This window comes from Neolamprologus multifasciatus, chromosome 6 (genome assembly GCF_963576455.1).
Source record: "Neolamprologus multifasciatus chromosome 6, fNeoMul1.2, whole genome shotgun sequence".
NCBI classification, from domain to species: Eukaryota; Metazoa; Chordata; class Actinopteri; order Cichliformes; family Cichlidae; genus Neolamprologus; species Neolamprologus multifasciatus.
In genome coordinates, this window is record NC_140444.1 from 9,254,970 (window position 1) to 9,279,892 (window position 24,923).

Here is a 24,923-nt window from a genome sequence, read left to right on the forward strand (position 1 = left end):
TTAAATTATTATGACATTTAATAGCAAGAGTATATTTGTATTACAGGTACTTCTGCAGTGACATTCCAAGAGGAAAAAGATTGGCAAATCTGACTGCAGTATGACAGCTAGATGGATAAATATCCAAGAACACGTCAACAAACAAAACATAAGACGGGGTGGAAAAGAAGTATAAAGTGCATACATTAAAAATCTGCATCAAAATAATGGAAAGATGATCAAAACCATGAAAAGTTTCCTACGTGACCATTTAATAATCTGATTGTACTGGGAGCAAATGATTAGCCTCCCTCTAATCTTTATTATGCTATAGGGTGAGTCTACAGGCAGAACAGTGAACTCTGAACAGTGACATTTCAGATACCCATAGCTGCATTTGTGATATCCATTTGTGATTACACATATCACAAATGAAAAAAAATATATCTGTTATGACTGTGCAAAACTGTCATATCCCAAACAAGATGTAATTAGTGCTTGTGTTGTTCCTAAAACAAGCTTTATCCTGTAAGATTTGACTTTCAGATGGAATTTACTTTCTGTATTCTGTTTTGCTACTTTTAACCTCTTAACACTCATCAGGTCACTTGAGTGTCATCTAGGGTTAGGGACAGGATTTGAATTGTGTTAACAGCCCTCATTTTAGACACCTGTTTTTCCATCCATCCCCATCCATTTTCTGCTGCTTAACCATGCCTAGATTGACAAGACAGTAGTCTAAGCAGAGAAGCCCAGACCTCCTTCTGCATGGCCACCACCACCACATACAGCTCATCTGGGGGATCAAAGGTGTTCTAAACCTACCTGACAAATATATTCTCACCAACATATCCTGGGTTTACCTGGGAACACCCTTCTGTTAGGACATGCCTGGAACACCTCACTTAGTACATGCTTAGGACACATGCTAGTCATGTGGATGAATCACCTAAGCTGGGTCTTTCCACTATATCGCCATCTTATCATGATGGAAGGATTTGTGTGCCCTAGTAAGTTATGTTGTCAGGGTATTTGCCTGTGTAGGGTCTCAGGTAAATTGGTCCTGGCTGAGGGGCCAGATGACGAACTCACAATGCCCCTATGAAGGGGTTTTCTTGGAAAGAGAGTGAGTACTATGACCTGAATGATTGAGAACCTACACACACATCTTATAGTTTCTGAAAATTTGCCTGTTTAGCATGTTTCAGAAACAAAAATCAACTCTAATCCTAGAATGAATGCCAATGAGCTGATGGAAATCAGGACTTTAACATCACCGAGGTTACAACCAATACATTTTCAAGGTTAGGGGTTGCAATAAAGGTAGTTTTTTTATGCAATTTTCACCTGTTTGACACACCCAGTATAGAAGTTGCATATGCATATTAGACTTGCTTAGCATATTGCTAAAATCAAATATTATTATTATTATTATTATTATTATTATTATTATTATTATTATTATTATTATTATTATTATTATTATTATTGAATCGTTATTTTATATTATTTTTTCTAAATTAATTAATTAATTTGTAATAAAGTGAAGCCTAATTCAAGTGGGGTCACGTGTTTGTGCCACGGCGCTTGATGGTCCCGCCCCTCTGTGATAGACAGAACTTAACGCCGCCCTCTGAATGTCTCATAACAGCAGCTGGCAGCAGGGAGAGAGACAGCAGGGAGCAGGCAGGGCACGGACAGCTATTACATACCTGGCTTTGCAGAGTACTCGTCACCGCTTCGCCCACAGCTTTCTGTCAGAATATACACTTTTTCCTGCGACTTGCACGCAGCTCAAGGCGCATGCTCAGAGTAACCGACGGCGCATTTGTTTTATTCAGGAACTCAGAGGTGAGTACAGTAACGCCAACCGCAGCTGAACAAAGTGAAATCTGCTCCCACAGTTTCAAGTCTTCGTGTTTTTGTGTCAAAGCCAGCTAACGCGTTAGCTGTGCCTGGACCACCTCTGGCTGCCCTTCGCATCAATGTCAGATAAAGAAGAGCTGGACGGAGGCGGTTTGAGCGGAGTGTTAGCTAGCGCCGTAGTCCGGTGGTAAATAACGGGATGTTGTTCGGTAACCCCGCGAACGAGATGTTCTAGCTTGTCGAGATACTTTTGCATTAGGTTCAGATAATCTGTGAGTATTCACCGTTGTTTTCTCTGACTGCGGAGTTAAGGATAGAGCTGGCGTGATTTCTTCGCCAAAAACAAGTGACAGTTAGCTTCACCCACTGTACAGTTGCAGTACTCGTTGATCCACTCTCTCTCTCCAAGACTGAGCAGAGGAAACAAAGCCTGCTCTAAGTTATGTTTGCTTTTCAGCTGCTGTGTGCAGTACTGTTGAGTTGAGCAGGTTTTCGTAATGCTTAGCTGTGGATTTCTGCAAGCCAGAGCTTCCTTCTGACCCCATAGGACCCATTTCACAACATGGGCAATTAAGATAGAGCTAAGAAAGCAAACAAGCTGTAAAATAACAGAAAAGTGATTTGTCTACCAGTTGTACCATACTTGTTTTTAAATACGATTTCAGATGAAATCAGCTGAAGCTTTTGGTTTGTGTTCTGTGAAGCTGCACACTGATTGCAGTGTTTTTTGTTTGTTTGTTTTTTATGTCCGTGGCCCTGTTGACAGATCCTTGCCTCAGCATGTGATTCTCATTTGCTTTTGTGCTGGCACTAAGAAGAAGAAAGCTGATCTCTACCCTTCCTTCCTGCCGCCTCCAGCAACAGTACAGGAATGACAGCATGTCAGCATAAGAGGAAAAAAAACACACAACACTGGCCTTTTAAGCTAAAAGACAAATCCAGAAACTAGGCTTGCATTCCACTGGAGCATAAATCCACAAGACTTCCCATATGTCTCTTTTTTTAGGTCTCAACTTTTTTGCTTGTGATCTGATGTTATAACCAAATAAGGACCCATTCATATTCTGACTACCATGATCCCCATGTTAAATTGTATCACATGTCTTTGTTTTATCTCTCATTTTAATCTGGCTTGAACTTTTACATACAGTAAATCCTCACCGTCCACTGTGTAATCTAATCCTAGTTTGATAATTACACAGGAAACACCATAATTAGGCGATGATAACCAAATTATCAGGATATTAGTTTGGCTCCTTTCAAGTTTTAAACCACTCAATTTCTACAGGTTGGGACTTGATTAGCTCATCCACATAATCCCACTTCTAAAGTCTAAAGGACAAAGTGTGATTGAATTATATTTCTATTCACCACAGACTTTGCTGCTTCTAATGTTTTCTTTTCCCCCTTTTGTTGTCTGATCAACATGGATATTCAGTAACTTAAATTTAGGCCTTCTGTGTCTCTTTCTTCTTGTCTCTCCAGAGACTGAACAGTTAGAAAGATGACCACTTCATGGAGTGACAGACTGCAGAACTATGCAGACTTGCCCGCCAACATGGACGGCCTTACAATGAAGAAGTACAGGAGGGAGCCCTACCACAGGTATGAAACATCCACAAGGGACACACTGACATTTCACAGCATAGATTAAGCAGCCAGACAAGGACTACTGTGGAAAAAACAAATAAAACCCCTGGACTGATAATTTTGATTTATGAATAGAAATGAAAGTAAATGAATGATAGATTTCAGGAAGATCTGAGCATTTGTAATTTGGGGCTGTCAGCACAACATAAAGAACATACTGCTTGTAATATAAGGATTAATAGTGCTCATAATTCAGCTTTCATTCAGAGGTTAAATCTGCAGGTAATAATAAAATATTGTGGACGTCCATTCTGTAATATGAAAACTAATAATATGCAGTTTTTGTTTGTTAAAACAATGGATTGTATGGCCACCCACCACAGAGGGGTTTACAGAATGAATTGCATAGTTATATACAGAACCACAAAGGAATCCAGGGCCCCTCTGTTACAGACATCAGGACACTAAAGAAACTACCATTATTAATTTCGGACAGCTTATATTTGTGTTTTTTGTTTCCTTTTTATTACCGATTTGTCATCAGCGAGTAGTCAAAGAAATTGAGTTAAATTTCCTTTGTTTCACGATTGTGTTTGTTTGTTTCAGCTTAGCTTTTATTGCTTGGAAATGTTGTTTTATTTTTCTCAGTTTCAGTGTTAGTTCTAGTCTTTGGTTATTATAATGTGGGTCTGCTTTTAAAGGACAAATTTATAAAGTTCAGATCAGTTATTACAATACAGGATTTGACTCACAGCTATCTACATGTGCCAGACTCAGTTCACACTGCTGCCTCATACTTAATGTGTTTAGGAATTTGGAACTAAAACTAAAGGTATTGCCTCTGTGTCTTTATTTTGTAATGATGTTTTTCTCTTTAGTAAGAAACATTGTTTCGTTAAGGTTTTTTTAAAATGTATTTGGGGTTTTTTGTATTTCCGTTAAGAATTGATTGATTGATTAATTTATTTTTTACACCAACAGTAACATATAGCTCTTTTAAGTAACTATAACAACGATAACTCAAATCATGACTTAACCAGTTGAGTTGTGTTGGGTGGTCTTTGGCTTACCCAACAGTTTATGACAGTAGCTTGTTACTATTTATTTCACCATGGCAAAGCATGTCATACATTTTAAAAATATACTAAAGTGTGTTTCTTAGATTTTACATTGTGTATCACTTATTGTCATTAGAACAGAGTGATTGACTAATCTGTGATTATATCTGTGATTATCCTGTTAGAGTGCTGTGTTTTCCAGTTTAATTCCCGTCTTATTTTACTTGTAGTCTGCCATTGGTGCTCAGCATGTACTAGGCTATGTCTCTTTGTCACTTCGATTGTGAAGCAGGCTGTGCTGCCTTAGATGTTTCATAGAATTGATTGTGACTAGGGTGTGGTCTTTGTAGCTGTTATGCAAAATTTTTCACTTATGAAACATCAGCAGATTGACAAGACCCACGGGCTAAATGGATGAATCCAGATCCTGTTTATGCTCAGCATATTAAACATGTAGTTGGTTTTGCAGGGAGTTTATGGCTTTGACTTTATAGTAGCTTTATTGACCATTAATATATCTTTTTACTTATAAACATCCTTGTTCCTTACCTGCTTGTAGTAAAGTTCGTTCAGTTATACTGACATAATCAGGGGTTTATTCCCTGTCAGAGCAATAAAATGAGTGTTTCTTTTCAATGTTTAACTCTAAGGCATGTTTACAATGGGCACTGCTTTTCTTCCATGCTATTATATAATATGCAGTGCTCACAAGGTTTATAAAACCATCACTCATTTGTTTGTTCTGCATGTGCTGCTGGGGAATAAATCAACCAGTTCATGAACCAGCAAAGGGTTACACATGCAGTGCTAAGTGAAAGTTCAAAGGTGCTCATTGAAACAATGTGACAGAAGTTCTTGTTCAGTGAAATCATTTCTGATTTAAGCGTGACCTTTTGTTTATCTTACAGACTCACAAAGACCTTTCCAACAAAGTAAGAGCTCAGCCGAAACAGTGCACCTCGTGTATATCACATTGCAGAGGGCTGATGGCTCTGTCCAGTGCAGATAAACGTTCGAGTCACTGTCTGCATGAGATTAGAGCGCAGTGGAAAAAATCTGGCTGATTGTTCTTCAGCTGCGCTCAGATGGAGTAAAAGTTATTAAGGGATTCACTTGTAGGTGCTATTTGAAGCAATACTAATGTCAGCAGGGCCAAAGTCAAGGCTGACTACAGTAGTTGATCTTAGGAGGGGCACGCTTTATCATTTATGGCCGTTCTTTACTACCCCTCCCACAGGCATCTGGCAAGAGGTTACATCATAATGGCAGCAGCAAAACAGAAATAGAAAAGATTTAAACATTAAATCCTTTGTTCATCCCTGCGAAATCTTGACTGTATTTGTTTTGGCTGATCAGGAGCACATCCTATTTTGATGAGCCAGTGTTAAATGTTAAATGTCAAAATAAGGCCAGAATAGGCTCATTTTTTATAAGCAACTAAATATATAAAATAAATATAGATGATCAAATTTGATATAGCATTTTGATATTTGAGTACACGTTTTTCAAGTTTAAAAGATCGTTAACCTGAATTTGTATATCTGGTTTTTTTTTTACAGGTGATCAGTTTGAGATTCAGTAGCACTTAATTTCATCTACAAAATTGATTTATTTGTAAGAAAGGATTTACATTAAAAAAATAAAGAAAGTAAAAATTAGTATTAACTTTTTTAACAGTTACAGCATAAGCATATTTAATTAAATTTTTATTTGAATAAAGAAGTCTAAGGATATTTGAAGAGGTAATTTTCTGTTGAAAATCACAACTGGCAGTTTTCACGGCCACAAAAATGAATTTAAAAAATAACCAGTAGTTGTAGGCCAACGACAAATGTATATATTCAACCAGATGTGAGTAATGGAAGCAGCTGTAGCTTGTGGCACTGGCGTGCTTGATTCTACCCGACTTGTGATTGTTCTAGATGTCTTTGAGGGCCCACAAACATCATGGTTCACAACAACCCTGACTGACAGCACACAACAACAGAGAATGACGCAGAATGGCCACAATCATTTTTGCAACAAGTCAGAAAATTTCTGAATGGCAAGACAGCAAAGAGAGAGAGGGAGGGGGGCTTTGTTTGTGGGTCCAGTGTTGCCCTGCGTTGCTGGAGCAGTGTCAGACCACCGGAGAGTCAAACCGAGGTTTAATTTCACACAGAATGCATTGCCAGTCGTGTCGTGGACTTTGCTCTAAATGGGAACTTGTTCACTATGGAGCCGCTGCCAGGTATTTCACAACTGATTTAGACGTTGGTGAAGATAAATAGACCATTGTCACAGAAAAATGAGAAGATTAGATGCCTTGCAGTTTTAGACTTGTGTATCAGTTCACCCTTGTTTTTAATGTAGTGTCATTCTTGATTTTTCTGTTGGTCTGATACATATTTCGGTTCTTGTATGATTAAATATTGACTTGTATAGAATTTCAACTATGTCACAGCTGTAGAAGATAAGTTATGTAGGTCTGTGCTAGCAGTCGGAGTTACGCAGACAGTGTGTGGCTGTATTTTCTGTGTCTATGAAGCGCTGGCTTTCATCGTGGCCACTTTATATTAAAGTATTTTAAGATATTATCAGAACTAATTATGTGTATTAATTTACTTTTATCGTTAAGGAACATGCCAGCAAGTAGATCTCATGAAATACGCTCTAGAGAAACAAACTACTTGTAATAATGAAAGTATCAAAGAACCATCATCCTGGCATGGTATTTCCAGTACATACAAAGATGAAGTGATCTGAAATGGATATTTAGTTCTCATTTTCATTACAGCACCTAAAATGTAGTTAATTATGTGTTATATATTGGTGTTTAATAAGGCTGAAATGACTTGGTAAGCTCTTCTTAAGTAGTTGTCATAAGCTGCCTTTTGGCTTCTTAAGGCTCTGTACCTAACACAATAACAGAATTTATTATTTTACACTGTGTGGTAATTGCCAAATTTGGAGTAGTAGTAGTAGTAGTATTAGTAGTAACTTCATCTTTTTTTCTGACCTTTAGATTAGACACTTAAGGACACCCAACAGTAAACAAGATTTGTCCATGTTAGAACTTATCATATTTTCATTTTATGATTTATGTGGATAGAATAATTTGAAGTAATGATACTGTACAGAAAATCTGAAAAAATAGGGCTATAACTATCAGTCAAATCTATAAATCACCTATATCATTGTTTATTTGGTGTAGTCTTTTTTTCTTTTTTGGCAAACAAACTCAAACTGCAAGCTCATAGAGGTGACACCTAGGTTTGTAATCATAACTGTACAAAAGAATGCCAAAATAAGAGGTACACCGTTATTAATAAGAGTCACATTTTTATTTTATTGTGTTTTTTACGTTTGCTTTATGTATTTTTCTATATTTGATTTTCACAGTTATTTTGACACCTCAGTCTACGCATGCACAGTGAAAGGCACTGAGTCTAAATTACCTGACTTGATAAAATATAAATCTATAGATGTACCTTTTGATAAAATTTAAAAGTTGCACTAGGAAGAAAAAGTGACAGTTGTTGGATATGTATATGTGGGATAACATTCTTCTTTTTCTCACTTGGGGCAACTGCTATTAGTCATAATTTGTTGTGGATGATTACATAAAATTTACAGAAACCTTTCCCCCCCCAGAATCTTTGTCAACAGAAGCTTGGCAATGGAGAAGATTAAGTGCTTTGGCTTTGATATGGATTACACTTTAGCAGGTAAGCTAAATACACAATCACACAATCAATTACAATCAGTGATAATCAGATCAGAGTTTGGATAATCAGTTAACTAATGAAGTCAGTGATTGGAGGGAAAAAAATGCCTATTTATCATTTGAAAAAGCGATTTCACAGTACTATGCAGTCCTATTATAACAAATTATACCCTAAATGGTTCCTGGACTTAAGACTGTAAATAGCATCCAGGTGCTAATCGGATACAGTTGATTAATTGATCATCAGCAAGTGGGACGATTGAGATGTGTTATCACAGTTTCACAGTTTTCCCAGGAGAGAACCCTACAAATTTACCCCAAGTTCTGACAATGCAAAGAAAATTTTAAAACCAAATTTAAAAAAACAAACAAAAACAAAACCCCAAACAGAAAATCAACACAAGACTTGTAGAACAATGACATTCGAACAGATGACACCAAAGTGGAGCTCTTTGACTATAATGCACAGTTTGAATACCAAGTACAGCATATCAGCACAAACACTTTATACCAACTGTCAAGAACAGTAGTGAAGAGGTGATAATTTGGTTTTTTTTTTTGTTTGTTTGTTTTTTTGCAACTGTAGGACCTGGTTACCATGCAGTCACTGAGCTGACCATGAACTACTCTGTATACCGGAGTCAAAGTTGATGCTATCTGTTAGACAGCTAAAGCATGGTCGAAACTGGGTCATGCAAGAGGACAATGATCCCAAGCATACCATTAACTCTACAACATAACGGCTGAAAAGAAAAGACCCAATGACAAAGTCACAGTCAGATTATAATTATTTTTATGATTTTGATCTTTTTTATTTTTACTTCTTTTTAATTCTAAATTTGCCAGTTTTTAAGAGACGTTTATTATATACGGTCCAAAAGTGTTTTAGATTTAATAAACAATTGATCACTTATTGATCTAACTAATCAGCACTTTTTAGGGTTTTGGTATGCAGGCCAAGTTGGCTGGAGTGTTGTATAGCACATTCTCAGTTTACATGGCTCGTCTGTGCTGTCATCAACAATACAGTCTTGTCAAAATGACCATTCCTATCTTGATAAACGTTATGTAATGAATCTATAAAAGGGTCTTGGAGTGGCATTGATTGAAAGGGAAACCAACTTTGTGGTTGTCACGTTAAATTTAGATTTTGAGAGCGCATTTATTTATGTGCCTTTAGAAGCTGGAAAAAAAAATCCCTAGCTGTTAAATGTGCTGTGACCTCATGTTTGGTGTAGATGTTGAAGTCTACAGTATCCCTTTCTTTTCAGCTCTATATTTGGGTACCCTACCATTGCCCCTGAACCACAGCTTGTTGTCCACAAAGTATTATTTAGGTCAATGATAGTGATACACTGAGTATGCCATAACACTAGGATAACGAAATGTTAAGCCAGCAGTAGCTCTCTGTAACACAGACTTAATTGCCTATGTTCTTTTTCCTAGTGGCTAGCAACCTGGCTAAAAATATCCTGATTTTTCATGCCACTTTGTTCTGTGACTCAGCTCCAGTTTTCGGTCTCTACACATCTAAAAATAAATCTTCCCTGACTTGAAAACAGGTCACGTTTGTTTGTTGAGTTCAGCAATGACGGCTCCCCTGAGAACAAGAGTCACTTGTAGTTCTTCTTTGACTCTGGACCCCTATCACCATTTGGGGTATAAGAGATTTTACAGATGCTCAGCTGTTGACATGACTCTCTTTATGGGAGCTCATAACCAAGTGTTAATGTTTGCTTGAAGGGTGGCTATCGTGTATCTTTGGAGAGTGTTCACATTTTGATCACAGAACTGCTTCCTCAGATTGACTGTTGCTTAATCACATGTAACGCTATGTGATAGAAGGCGGTTCAGATGTGCAGCACGCCTTAAATATGTACATTTCAAATATTACTTGCTTTTTGCAATGTTTATGGAAAAAGATAAGGAAGAAAGATTGGGATTATAAAAATAGAGATTTAAAGCAGAAACATAATTTATTTTTTGAAATCACTATGTAAAAACTCAGTAATATCTGTCAGGAAATTTTGGTACACATGAACAAATGAAAACACAGATTATAGTTTAGAAAGTATGACAAAACTAAACATCAGTTGCTATTTCAATCTCCACTGTCCACTTCTGATGATGTGAAGATGTTGCCTACAGTGCTGCTCCTACAGAGATGAGGGGCTCCTGTCTTAAATATGTACAATTTGCATAACAAGCGCGGTGGCTGAGTGTAACATATTGGGAGTGGATGGGAGCAGTTGTCAACATGATTAAAGAGTTGTGTTTTTTATTGAGTTCACTGCCTTCATTGTGGCATGTCTGTTGTGTGCCGAGTGTTTCCAAACAGAGCAAGAAAGTCTAAAACTCAGAGAAACCAAGAGCAGTTTTTCAGTAATTCTTTTCGCAGTCATTAAGCATTTTGAAAAAATAGTGGGTTTCGGGGAAAACCCTTAAGTTAATTGAATGTATGCAAAACCTAATTTAATGATTTTGCTTATCTTCGGAGATTGTGTGAGGCTTTGGGTGAATTTTAAACACAGTCCCTGTCAACTGTAATCAGTTTAGCATATATCACACTGTGCAAAGACTACTACTGTGTGTATTCAGTATATATTGCAGTTCTGCATAGTGAATTTAAGCTGAAGATAACGGTCATATTATAAAACGTTTTAAAAAGTTAACTTTTTCTTTACTTTGGTATGCGATTGTGATTGAAGCAGGAAATGCACTCCATGTCCTGATTCATGAAGATAATTGTCTTTGTTTTTCTGGATTAATCCGTGTGCTTACAGTGACATACTAAAATAGCCTTAAAAAGCTCAGAAAAATCACATCTTATGTATCAAATAAAAAAAAGGTAAAGTTTGGAAAGGAAATATTGCTAGGAATGCAAAGGAAAAAAACTATTAAGGTGCCTTTAAAGTTCTTGTGACCTTGGTTTCAGATGTCAAAGCATTTTTGATACATTTAAATGTATTCAAAAAAGAAGCAACAATCTAATCCATTCATAAAGCTTGCTGTGTAATCAAATTTCACTATGCCAGCAACAGGGGAATTCCATTTTAATTCAGATATTGAGAAATTATGATTGGTTCTTGGAGACCTCACCATCGCCTGTTACCAGCTGTGCTCCTGTTATCCCTTTCAAACGTTTGAGAAGAGCACGGACTATAAAAGAAATGCAATTTAAACAAACTAATTAAACAAAAAATTAAAGTATTTTGTGTTCATATGACTGTCTATAGCTCTTGGAATAAAGACGGTCAAAGAAAATGTGATTTTAGGGCTTGTTTTTAATTTCAGCATAAGTATTTTAAATTGTTATAGACAATCTCATGATGCATTGTCGTCATGCATCAGTGTAATGACGTACAGTGACTTCCAGAATGAGACATTTTGTGCCATTTTGCTCAACACGAAGATAAGAAGAGGTGAAAAGTTTGTTCTATTCTAAAGCTTCAGTGCAAACAAATTGCAAATATCATACATTTTGTAAGACTTTGTAAACTGAATTAGCATTGGTTGAGACAACATTGCTTCATCTGTTCTTCTGCTCCTAAAGGGAACACGTAATACCCTGCAGAAAGTTGCTCAAACACAGTTTTAGGCCCAGATTGCAGTGAGAGATACAAGCAGGTTTGTCCTAGTTTTCTCACAGACTTTTGGCTGGAATGTGGGCCCCTGAGGCAATGTTTAAGCTTTCTAATTTTCCCACAATATGCTTCATAGTGTTGTAAATTTGTCACAGAGGCCTACATTTCCACTTTATTCTGTGCAAATATTAAGACATAAGTTGAGTGAAATGGGTCAGATAGAGTCTCCTTGTATGACACACTATATCTGATTTGGAGATAAGGGTCTATCAGCAGAAAGGTTTTCTGCTGGTTGTTTATCTTGTATGCAAGAGGTCTACGTTACATGTAGGCCTGTGGTGGCCTGGCCTATAAACTCTGGAGACGTACGTTGCTGCTCAGCAGTGGGAGTATAATTATCTGGCATCAGTCTCATTGGGGATAAAAAGGGAAACAGATCTCTGAAGTTCCCACCACAGGGGGAGAGAGTCAAGGACACAGCAAACAACAATAACCCAACTTCCTGTTTACAAAAAATGCAGCAAACATGAGCATCTTAGAGGGATGTACTAATTTCCAAAAGACAACATGTAAAGAGAGACTCCCAGTGACCTCAAGTGAAGAGGGTGACATAGGGGAAAGATGTTTTAAAATAGACTTCTTTGTAGCAACTCAGAGCTTCATGAGGAATATTACAAGTAAGCAAAGAGGAGGGGGGGGGGGGGGGGGAATGCAGTTATATTGGTGTATGCTGCTGCTCTGGGCAGAGGGCCCAAACCCTGTTTACTGGGAGAACACAGCAGGGGGTGAACTACAAGAGGTTACGTGATTATAATGCAGAAACTGCCTCATGCAGTTACATCATATGATTGTTGGGGTTTTCTTTGTTTTCTTTGCATTCTTGTAGGGTCTTTACTTTACAATATAAAGCGCCTTGAGGCGACTATTGTTGTGATTTGGCGCTGTTTAAATAAAATTGGATTGAATTCATGCTTACAGAGTAAAGGTGTCAACAAAAGAACAGAGCTTTACTGAACCCAGGCTTTTCCTGTACTTCTCTGTGTACTTATCATCTCTCTGTATAACCCAGGACTTGTGTATGCACACACATTTTCCAGAGTAGGACACAGATGTTTTCCTGCTTGACCTACAGTGCTGTTCCCTCCAACTAACTCTTCTCTAAGTATCATGAGCCAATATTTCACCACCCCACTGGGGGTATAGAAAGCAAGCATTAACACCAGTGCATTCTCTGTTTCATATTTATAACATCTGACATATTCTTTCCCCCTGTCAGAAAGCATTTTAATCCTCTGCCAGTCTTTTTTTAGCCTTGCATCACTGTATGTTTTAATTTCCAGAGCCCACTCCTGTCTCGCTTTTCGTTTAGCCTGGGGTAAATATCTACCACTGGCAGCGACGGGTTAGGGGCTCGTCAGTTGGGCTCATTAAAGCCACTGCTTAACATCAAGTGATTTTTCGTTTGCCCGCCTGATCCTCTTTCTTTGTGGATTTACATGCAGAACATCCTGGTCCGTGTTGGTAGCCAGGACTGAGAAGGGCATTGGGTGTGAGGGGATGTTCCAGTAGAGTGAAAACATGTTGTTGACAAAATACAGACAAGATGATCTCAAATGGATAAGGTGGCCTTTGAAAACTCAAACTTATTTGTTGTGTAACTTGAGTAAGTGCAACAAAATGCATATCACCTCTTTAACCATTGTTTGCCATCGAATCACCCCACAGACTATGCTTCTGGGGTTTTTAAATACAACATTGTTTGTATAAATTTGAGTCAAGTTTTCAGATCGATACCATTTCAGTACAGCATCACTGTCAATATTAAAGTAGTTATCCTACAAAAGGTAATAAATACAAATTCAAATAAACAGGGGAAAAAGTTTTTAAACATCTGATTTAAAATCTGTTATATTGATAACCAATCATTTGTTTGATTCTATATGTGTGCATTTATATAATATTAACTACTTTCATGTAACATTTCACAGTTTTTAAAGTGTCTACAGGACACTGTTATGAGCAGCTGGCATTATTTACTAAACTAATGTGTATGTGTTTCCTTTGTAGTGTATAAGTCACCTGAATATGAATCATTAGGCTTTGAGCTGACAGTGGAACGGCTAGTGTCCATCGGTTATCCTCAGGAGCTCCTGAGCTTCGTCTATGACCCATCATTTCCCACCAGGTGAGACCAATCCCATCTCTCTGCACAGATATCATGAGGCTGATCGTGGCCATCAGCTTATTGATCAACTGCTGTTTCTGTTGCCTAATCTCTAAACTTTGTAGTCCAGTTAACCCTTTAGCTGAGATATCTATCTTAGCCAAGTAATAGTATGAAAAACCCCATCACCTGTGCAAAGTTCAGTGTCACTGTATTTATTTTGTAGTAAAAGATAACGAGTGACAGGAGTTTAAGTGCCAAGTGATATGATTGTTAGAAAGTTAGAAAGGCTGTTTTACTCGTGTATTGCAAAATCATGCATCCCTCTGCTCCTTTTTTCAGAGGCCTTGTGTTTGATACTATGTATGGAAACTTGTTGAAGGTTGATGCTTACGGTAATATCCTGGTCTGTGTCCATGGATTCAACTTCCTGCGAGGGTAGGTATTTTCAACATTCCCCCTCAAAATGCACAGATCTCTGCATACAAGCAAGCATCATAAATATAAACATTTTATAAAACATTTTATTGCCTTTTGTGCTTTTTTGCTTTTTCCAGCCCAGAGATCCGTGAACGGTACCCCAACAAGTTTATCCAGAGAGATGATACAGAGCGTTTCTATATCCTCAACACCCTCTTCAATCTGCCAGGTGGGTTCAAGTTCAAGCTTATTGTAGCCATTTCAACAAAACAACTGATAGGAATTATCATGGTGTGCTCACATATAAAACAAGACACATCCCACAACACACAGCACCGCACAACGTGATACAAAATACAAGTGCATGTAACAGATCAGCCCATAGTAGCTCAGTGTATCTACCTTTAAAGTGATTTTTAGTGCAGCAGGATATAGTCCAGATTGCAGAAGGGAACACTCCATAGTGCAAGTAGTACAGTTAATATTGCAAATGCACGATATATACATACACATTTTACTGCCCAATGTAATTCAATTCTATGAGCACAACCTGATGTAGGTAAAGTGAATTAATAAGAGCTTCAATGCATCTTCAAGAGCCTAATAGCTTGGAGTATTATCCCTAAATATGTTCAGCTAGTAATGGTTTTGCCCAATGGGAAAAGAATGGAAAGGTCATGTTAAGGGAGGATTGGTCAGGGATGATGCTTCTGGCCTTGCTGGTGATTCTGGTGGCTTAGTGTGAAGCCATATAAAATGGATCATACCTTACAGACTGACTCTCTATTTCTTTAGCTGCTAAATAAAGTCAAGTCTCTGGTGGGCTTAACAATAAGATCAGTGTTTAAGTCCGATGATAAAAATTGGCGTATTGTGGTGGTGGTGGGAAGAACTTTCCCATACAGAAGAATGGGATGAATGTGTACAACAGAATCTAAATCTGGAAGGCTGGGGCGGCAAATAATTTCACTGAGGTTCTTGACATTATCTTCCAATCTTCCTGTTTCCTCCACAGAGACCTACCTTTTTGCTTGCCTTGTGGATTTCTTCACCAACTGTGATAGATATGACAGGTAAGAAAACTTTTCTCTGCTTTATCTGGCCTGCAACAAGTTTCTGGGCGCCGCATGATGAGACCATGACAGTTGCAAGCCACAAAGGGTCAAGAGCAAGCCCTAACGCATGGGAGGGTTCAGGTGTCTCAGCTGCTAATCTCGTCTAATTCTATTGTTAATCCAATGGGAGTTCAGTCGAATAACCCTTCGTTTCGATTACAATTACTATATCTATTAATCAGTTCTACCAATTGTGAAAAAGTATGGATTCTTATCAAATTCAGATAGGAATAAAAACAATTACTAACTATTTGCAGAGAATGAAATCCTGATATAACAACAAGATAATCCTCTGAATGTTAAAGTAAGGAGATTTAATGGCCTGTAATTTTTTTTTGAGAATGTAATCTGGAATGGTTGCATGTCCTTTGTCCTCTGAAACCTGGTTGTTGGTCTTTTAGGGGGAGAATGTTTTCCTGTTTGGCTGGGGACCCCTCCAACAAGGGAAGGCTATCCCATTTAAAAGCAAACAAAAAACAAATGTCATGTTTTTGAAAACCTTCTATAAAGCTATGGCCTGTCCGACGGCTGTGTACGTGTGTGTCTTTGCTCCCCTCCCCCAGCTGTGAAACTGGCTTCAAAGATGGCGACCTCTTCATGTCCTTTAAAAGCATGTTCCAGGATGTCCGGGATGCTGTTGACTGGGTCCATTTCAAGGTAAAACACATGAAACCACTAAGATTTAATCTGATTTGTTGGAACTAAAACTAGATCATGTGATGGAATAGAGTGCATAAATTATTGCAAAATTGCAAAGAATAATTGAATTGAAGTAAACATACTGGCATGTTATATCATCACAACCTCTCATACTTTTGACATCTCTGTGATACGCCTTCCTCTGTCTTGGTGGAAGTCCTACCTTACCTTCCTGACATGAAAGAGTTCTTCGTTTACACAGATAACCTGGCCTTTTGAGTCTGTAATACCTGGCTTGTGTTAGTGCTGTGTCTCTTAATCGCAAGTTATAAAGTACTAATAAGTTTGCTATGAATTTATGTAATTTGATTTGATTTCTTACTTGTCGCTTAAGAAAGTGACAAGTAAGAATTTAAGCCTCATTTTGTTATGATCTCCCTAAAAGATAAGACAAAGAATGAAACACACACACACACACACAACCATTTAATTTTAATTTATTCTGGCCGAATATAACATAATGTGACAACAGAAGGCATCCTTCTGTAAAATTTTCCTCATATGATGTCTGAATCGAGTCTGTGGACAGAATCCAGATAAGTTTGTAATATCTCCTTAAGAACATCAGGATAATGTCTCCCAGTTTTTATTTGATATGTATTTGTGAAGACGACATATACAGGAAATTTTGAGACTGTCTTAATAATAATGCCATTCATCACATCGTTCATATGCAGGCATATATTTTCTGTACACATATGTTTCAGTCTGCACTAACATACTAACACAAACTCACAGTTAAAATTCTGTCAACTATGTCTTATATTCAGTTACAAAGTACTAAAACCTGTTTCCAAAATAAACTGCAGTTAAACCATGCATATTTGTCCTAGACTGTAAACCAATTTTTAAACCTTTGCAAAAAGACAAGTTGTTTACAGAAGAATTAGAGATACTCTTGAAACACTACCACTGATTGTGCCACAACTTAACAACACAAGGTCCCAAAGGTTCTGCAGCAGTCGTCACCAATTACTGCTTCTAAACTGCTATTAAAGTACAGCTGTGTTTATACAGCTGTACTTTAAAATGTTACTTCACTAGAATGTCTGATCTTTATTGTGTTTTCTTTAGAGTTTGACACTAGAAAGCTGTTTTAATTTCATGTGCTAAAATTGAACATCACTCTGAGCTGAAGGCAGTGAGTTCAAGATGTGTAAGCACGTTTCGGTGAGGTCTTAAAGCTAATGATTAAACTTTTGAAATGTTGCATTATTGCATAATGATAATGGATAGAAAGATTATACCAATTTTAATGCAATTTCAAACAAAGGAGTTAGGTTTACATGTCATTTTAAGAGTTTTTATCAGCGTTTTTGAAGCTTTTTAATGAAAAAGAAACAGATGGAAATCCAGCATTATTCACTGATATCTATAGTTATTGATGATTTTGCTAACCCCTTTGTCTCACATTGCAGGGTACGCTGAAGGAGAAGACTGTGGAGAACTTGGAGAAGTATGTAGTGAAAGATGTAAGTAGTTTGTATTCACTGTGAGTGCACTGCTGCAGAGAAAACACACACAGTGTCTCACACTCTTGTAGTCTGTGAAGAGGCTGGTTTGTAAAGATGCTTAGAGCTTCATTCTTTCTCTTTCTTTTCTTCTTCTCTGTTCCCACCAGGGAAAGCTGCCTCTTCTTCTCAGCCGAATGAATGAAGTATCCAAGGTTTTCTTGGCAACCAACAGTGACTACAAATACACTGATGTAAGTGTGTGTGTGTGTAGTTATGGTGGAAACTTACTGATTAGGGAAAACAGTAATGCAATAACAGTGAAAGACTTAGATGCCAGTAAGTTAATGCCAAGATCCTTTTATTAGTTTTCTACCAGTTTGTCGGTAACACGTGTATTAGCTTATGAGCAAAGTATGTGTCACATCAGACTTAGAGACGTTGTGTTGTGTTACAGAAAATCATGACCTATTTGTTCGACTTCCCTCATGGCCCAAAGGTAAAACATATTTTTTCTATTTCTATTTGCTGAAGAATTTGTTTTTTATTATTGTCAAACATAAATGTACATCATGGTTTTATCTTTGTACTCATGTTTGTGTGTTTCCATCCACCCCAGCCTGGCACCCCGCACCGGCCCTGGCAGTCCTACTTTGATCTGATCCTGGTGGATGCCAGGAAACCGCTGTTCTTCGCAGAGGGTACAGTGCTCAGACAAGTGGACACAGTAAGCACAATCAGAACAGAGAGTTCTGGCCAGAGAAGATATTATAAGTGAACCCTAGCTGGCATGTGTTATGTTGTGGCTTACAGTCTGTCCCTTATTTGCTGTTCAGTCAGGGCTGTTCAGGATTTCTTAGAGCAGAGTGTTCGTTTTGTTTTCCAAAAACACACCAGTTGTTTCAAACTGAGGGCCAGCTTACTGAAAACAGTGTAGAGTGCATGAGTGAATTTTTTGTTAGATAGTCGTTCGAGCGTAGTTTGCATTTTTGTTTTAGTCACTGGCTCAACCTGGGATCCATTCTAGGGTCAAATTAGACAAAATCTGTCAATTATTTTGGTTCATATATATTAATGGGAAGGCAATGATCACAATGATTTAAAAAGCATAACATTATGTAAATTTAAGCATGAATTTATGCCAGAAAAACGCAGAGGTAAAGGCCCTAAAAATATGCCATCAGTGCATAAGTAATTCAATGATTGTTTTCAGGAAGATGGAGCAATTGCAGAATGATTCAAAAACAGTCACTCACTTCACTTAGGTTATTCAGACCCACTTTTTAGTGACTTATTTATTTTCTTCATTTCAGACAACAGGACGTCTAAAGATAGGAACCTACACAGGACCACTGCAGCATGGGATAGTCTACTCTGGAGGTAAGGCTTTATTTGTTTCATCATTCATTCTTTGAGCTAGGCTTTATTCATCTGTCATTCGTGGACCTTAAGAATGCATACATAGTTGGTAACACGCTACTGTCATTCAGGCTCTTCAGACATTGTGTGTGACTTGCTGGGGGCCAAGGGAAAGGACATAGTATACATCGGGGACCATATTTTTGGAGATATCCTCAAATCCAAGAAACGTCAAGGCTGGAGAACATTCCTGGTTATACCTGAGCTGGCCCAGGAGCTTCACGTGTGGACTGACAAGAGCTGTGAGTCTAGAAAGAACTTGACTCATATTAACACATAGTGTGCAGACATGTGGGAGGGTCAGTTTGGCTGCATGTTTTCTCAGTCTCAGAAGGGAAGTGCAAAACAAAAACCTGTAAATGATCTCACTCTCAAAGGATACATTCTCAACATTTCAAACATCTGTACAACAACTGTACATGTATGTGCTGAAGAGAGAGAGATTCACGCTCTCCCTCTGTTTTCCAGCATTATTCGAGGAACTCCAGGGCCTGGATGTTTTCTTGGCAGAACTCTACAAGTAAGAACTGTGACCTTTAGCCTCATTAACACCCCCCCCCCCCCCCCCCCCCGGCTGTAACAGTGTCTGTTTGCATATATTTAACAGAAACCCACAGGGCCAATAGGGTAAAGTCTAAAGTGTCAAAGTGTGCACCTGATAAGCAGGTTCACTGACGTTATTTATAGCCTGGCGCAATTCTCTGTTACGCCACCTCTTTGACTCATCATCTTTCAGGAGGCTGATATCAGTATCCTCACCCCCACCCAGTCCTCATCGTTTTTTCTCCTGCTTCCTTCTCAGGCATCTGGATAGCAGCAGTAATGAAAGGCCAGATATCAGCACTATCCAGAGGAGAATCAAGGTACACCCTTAATGACCTCTGCTGCTATGACAACAGATGTGCTGCTTACGTGGTTTTAGTGCTGTTTGTTTCATAGAGACTAATCATTAAGCCGCCTCATCAAAGAGCCCTTTCAGTCGGTGTTTGTCTCTCATAGGCTGTCGGAAAAAGATGCAGATTCAGCTGTTTCACTGAACAAATACGACATCCCAAATAATTTATTAACCGTACTTTCCAGGGTTAATGAATCAGTGTCCCTCTTTTTTGACGTGATTTTGAAGGTTTCTCTTTTTCTTCTTGCTTTGTAGAAAGTGACACATGACATGGACATGTGCTATGGCATGATGGGTAGCCTGTTCCGCAGTGGCTCCAGACAGACTCTCTTTGCCTCACAAGTGATGCGTTACGCCGACCTGTATGCAGCCTCCTTCATTAACCTGCTGTATTACCCCTTCAGCTACCTCTTCAGAGCATCACACATACTAGTGAGTATCTGAATGTAAAGTGGGGGAATTGAATGAAACCACGCACCCTTAAGATGCAGACACATTGCCACACTTCACTGATGCACATACTAAAATATTGTCTCTTAAAAGTTACAGTTCTGATCTGTCATTGTTCGTAAAACATTTCAAAGGTTAACTGTGTTCTTGTTGTGTAAAAAATGCTGTATACAGCTTGGTGAATTAGTCAAGATCATATGACCAGTTATATTCTATCGCTTAGCAATTTTTCTTATTTCTCCTCTTCCAGATGCCCCATGAGTCAACAGTTGAACACACCCACGTGGACATCGACACAGAGTCCCCGCTGGCTACCCGCAACCGCACCCATTGCAGCGACTGCAAAGAGCTAGAGTGCAAGCGCAACCAGCTGACCCGCTCATTCAGCGAGATCAAACCACCCAACCTGTTCCCTCAGACTCCCCAGGAGATCACTCACTGTCACGATGAGGATGATGATGAGGAGGAGGAGGAGGAAGAAGAAGAGTAATATAATAGGACCTTTAGAGGGGAGCCATGTTCCCGTTCCTGCCTTCTTATCTTTCCTAGTAGAGTCAAGTAGTGATTGCTTTCAAAGCGAGGCAGAGAGGGGAAAACATCTCCAGTGTGCATATGTGTGATCACACACACTCACACACGTACACATTCTTCAAATTTCTGAGGATAAGTGTAAAGGACCAGTAGCAAAAGAGATCATATGACTGTCAGAAGACTGCATGCTCGGTCCTCTAAACAAAACCTGTATGAGCTTAGTTAAAAAAGAAAACAAACACAAACTTCTTGATTTGTAAATTCATTTGATTTCTGTATAATTCTCCCAGCAGACAGACAGAGAGCACACACACTCAAACAGACGTCACACACCACGTTTCTTTATCTTTTTATAAGCTGAGTTTTAAGTCCTGCTGGTGGATCACTTAGTTTTGGTCATGTTTACGGTTTAATCCACCAGGTTTGGACTTTCTACTGTAGTTTGAAGTGTAACGCAAACTGACAGAATATGCACATTGCAGTCACGGGCAAAACACTTTTCAGCGTAAGTGCCAAAAAATCAGTGCAGACATTAAACATTTTTATATGCAACATGGGAACAACATTCAAGTTATTTTTATCCATTTTGTTTTATTTGCTTGTCTTTATAGAGCTGTAACTTGTATGTAAGAGTATTTCTGTGTGTGTTTCTGTCACGGTAGACTCATTCAGACTTTAGCATCCTGAGTGACGGTAAGCAAAGAAGATGTTGGACAAAACTGAAGCACAAGCTGGTGTTAAACCACTCGATACCCAGATGAATATCTTCTTTGACTTGTTTGGAGTTTGGTTAGGCGTACACAAGTGAAGCTATTGAATTCATGCTTTGTTACCAAGCAACAAAGAGGACAGAGTATCTATATTTTATCCTTAGTCTCTATGACTACCCTGAAACACAGTACTGTTTCTATAAATACCTGTAAGGTAAATGAGATGAGCTAATCGTTCAACACCATGAGCGGGCTGTTATGCAGTATTTGTCAGCTTGATTGTTTCAGAAGTATAACTTGAGTATTTCATTTATCAGATTTTTCTTCTTTTTTTTTTTGGTAAGGGGGGTGTACAGTACAAGGTCTTCAAGTTTGTTATTTTGCGAAGTGTGTGAAAAAGGAAAGAACATGAAAGTGGATTCGGCATGTAATGAAAGTAGTGTTTTTGACAAAAAGCTTAGTTGAAAAGGTCTAATGAGTTTTAGCTGACTTTTATCCACAGGTCCAGTATTATCATGCCATTCATAGGAGGATGAAATATGAACTGTGTTTACAGTATTTTGCTAGCGGGCTTCTTAACACTACTATGTGTTGTAGATTGTGTTCACAGGTCAGAATGAGTGAAGTGCTCGAACATTAAATGCTTGATTTTGCATTTGCTCTGATCGTTGCAACAAAATACAAGCTTGTTAAACTTAAAGCTCCTGAAAACTTATTCTAAAACACCTTACACACTTCGTCTTATACGACTTCTATTACGCTACAGTCGGAGTAGGAAAAACTGCATAATATGATGTGGCACGACCAAAATGATTGTGACCGTGTGCAATTAACTTCCAAATTGTTGCCTTTGAAATGATTTCTTCAATTATGGGAATTATGTCTGTGACCAGTCACAGTCAGTTGCTCTCTTCAAAGTGTGTTTTGTGTTAAGATGGCGATAAAATAGCAAAAGGAGTCAACCTGTTATCAGTTTGCAACAGCAAAATGGGCTCAGTCTGTCTTTGACGTTATGGTGATGAATTTGCAAAATCACAAATCTGTTGCAAATTTGTTTTCTGTTTACATACGCAGAAATTCATATTAACTACTTGTATTCAGAGTCCAGTCAGAGCCTCATAGAAATTCAGAAATTCTTCCACAAATGGTGGCATAGTTGCTGCTGGATAGCGATTGAACTGCAAAATGACATAAGCACTCTGCAACCTTGCTTGTTATATGGGAATATAACCAGAATACAACCAGCTGGTAACCAGCTGAGTCGCGACTTGGAGAGAGATGCGCTCAGATTGATTGCAACATGTTGACTCTAGTTATTTGAATACCTTCAGTCCACGTTGGACCACAAATTTTTATTGACAGGTTGCATTTATGCAGTCACTGTGTGATTGCTATGAAGCTTGTTATAGACTTCATAGCTTAAATAATTGAAACAACTTGTATTATGTGGACTTTTCTGCTTAGGTTTTTTTTTATCTTTAAAAAATCCTAAATGGAAAAACAATTTTTGAATCAATATCAAAAGTTTTATTTTATTTAATTTTGAAAACTTTGGTTGAGGTGGTTTAGTAGGGGTTATGATAAAAGGAAAATGTGACGATGGAAACAAAACATGACACTTCTGCTTGAAGTTTGAGCCCCTCTCCAATGGCACCAATCAGATTAATTTAAAATGCACACGCAAACTTACCTAATGACCAAACTACCCGACAACTGCCATTGGAATGCATGTCGTTCTATACTGATTGGTTTAAATAGTTAATGACGTCCCTGCTAGTTCAATTTCTCGTTTTTAAAAAGAATTTTGAAAGAAAAAAATCTTCCATTAAATTAAAACTGTTCAGATTTTGTTCATACTGGACTCTGCTGATCATCGAGAAAAGGTGATGGAAAAGTTTTCAGGATCTTTAATGCAGATGTCAGTGGCATCAGTGTTCATACACAAGGTAGAGTGCTGCCTCATGTTATTTTTTTTCAAACAGCAACTTTTTTCTCCCCCTTTTCCTACCATCCACTAAAAACAACGTTAAACTGCCTCACCTTTTTAAAGTAAGTCTCGACCTCTTCTGTCTTCAGTGTGTTGGATCGGCCTTTTGACTTAGGCCACAAAAAGGGAAGGAACATGCCGTTTCGTTTTTGGAATGATTTTTGGTTTGGCTTGATGTGGAGTGAGTAGTGCTGAATGTGCTTAATGCGTTGGATAAAACCATGTTGAACATATATGAACATATTACAGCTGTTTAGGCTTTGTTTTTTTTTTTTTGTTTTTTTTACAAGTGAAATATTTATATTTTATGTTCTGATGTTTGTTTCTTGAACATAGAATAACTGGATATGCTACATGATGCAGCTGCATTGCCAGCGTGGAAGAGGTGACTGTCTTTGCATCATTTCATGTGAAAATAACAACAGTATCCGCTCCGCTGTGGCCGTTATGGTAGCATCAGTTTGACTTCTATGTGAGGCTGCTGTCGGTGTAGTTTACACAGAGAGGATAGAGAAAAAAAACAAACTGTAAGCCTGCAAAAAAAAAAAAAAAAAAAAATCTTAAAATGAAGGGAAATGTGACTAGCATGTTAAGTATCATAATTTGTTCCTTGTCATCAGCATCATGGGATTTTTACTTTTCTAAGCTAGTGTTTTCCAATGGTCTCTGTTTACAGAACTGTAAATAGACCTTGCCATTTCCTTTTCATATGGTTTTCTTTAAAAAATATAACATTTTTTGTTCATTTTTATACAGTATCTCATAAACCTGTCACTACAACTTGGAACTAACTAAAGACTGGTGAATAGGTTACAGTGCTTTAGAAGATTTTTATCTTGTGTTCTGATGCCCAGAATGCATCTGTATTAACAGGTGCAAGAACTCCACTGTTCATTTTCTAACCTTTAGTAAACTTTTGTTTTTATGCATATCAATTTATGTTCTTCTGAACAGTGTTTTGTGTGTTTCCACAAATTATCCTTTAGACTGTACATTGAAGTAAATTACATAAAAATGTAGAATAAAGATAGTTTGTAATATTTTGCTGTTGCTTCTTGGGTTTTCTTCTCTCGATATTGTGTTTAGGAACCTGAAACCAGGTGATACATATATTGTTGTATCTATAGTCCAGAGCTAAAACTAAAGTTTAAGGTATTTAATACACTCCTAATATATTAAATTTTATTATTGACATAAGGTTTCACTTTTCTAACACTTATACATCTGATCAGTGACTAAGGGAAATTCAAGGCTCAGTTCAAAGGTTTTGCATGTCAGGACATAATTAAAAAACTGATT

At 37.9% G+C, this 24,923-nt stretch overlaps 1 protein-coding gene across 1 annotated transcript; it reads left to right on the top strand.

Annotated features, from left to right (window-relative positions):
* The first annotated feature begins 1,619 nt into the window (after positions 1–1,619).
* On the top strand, positions 1,620–24,664 carry nt5c2b (5'-nucleotidase, cytosolic IIb). Its single transcript, XM_085161428.1, has 18 exons — positions 1,620–1,830; positions 3,331–3,450; positions 8,127–8,200; positions 13,851–13,968; positions 14,290–14,385; positions 14,505–14,596; positions 15,383–15,440; positions 16,046–16,139; positions 17,600–17,653; positions 17,803–17,886; positions 18,090–18,131; positions 18,252–18,359; positions 18,946–19,012; positions 19,123–19,293; positions 19,520–19,571; positions 19,854–19,914; positions 20,202–20,378; positions 20,647–24,664. Exons 2-18 carry the CDS (start codon positions 3,350–3,352, stop codon positions 20,884–20,886), a joined length of 1,689 nt encoding a protein of 562 aa, XP_085017554.1. The 5' UTR covers positions 1,620–1,830; positions 3,331–3,349; the 3' UTR covers positions 20,887–24,664.
* The last annotated feature ends 259 nt before the right edge of the window (positions 24,665–24,923 follow it).

Excerpts from the sequence above, each read along its gene's own strand:
- nt5c2b (XM_085161428.1), top strand. The coding sequence starts at position 3,350 with ATGACCACTTCATGGAGTGACAGACTGCAGAACTATGCAGACTTGCCC. Across the intron at positions 17,654-17,802 it reads AGAAGTATGTAGTGAAAGAT|GGAAAGCTGCCTCTTCTTCT; the intron begins GTAAGTAGTTTG and ends TGTTCCCACCAG. Across the intron at positions 18,132-18,251 it reads ACTTCCCTCATGGCCCAAAG|CCTGGCACCCCGCACCGGCC; the intron begins GTAAAACATATT and ends CATCCACCCCAG.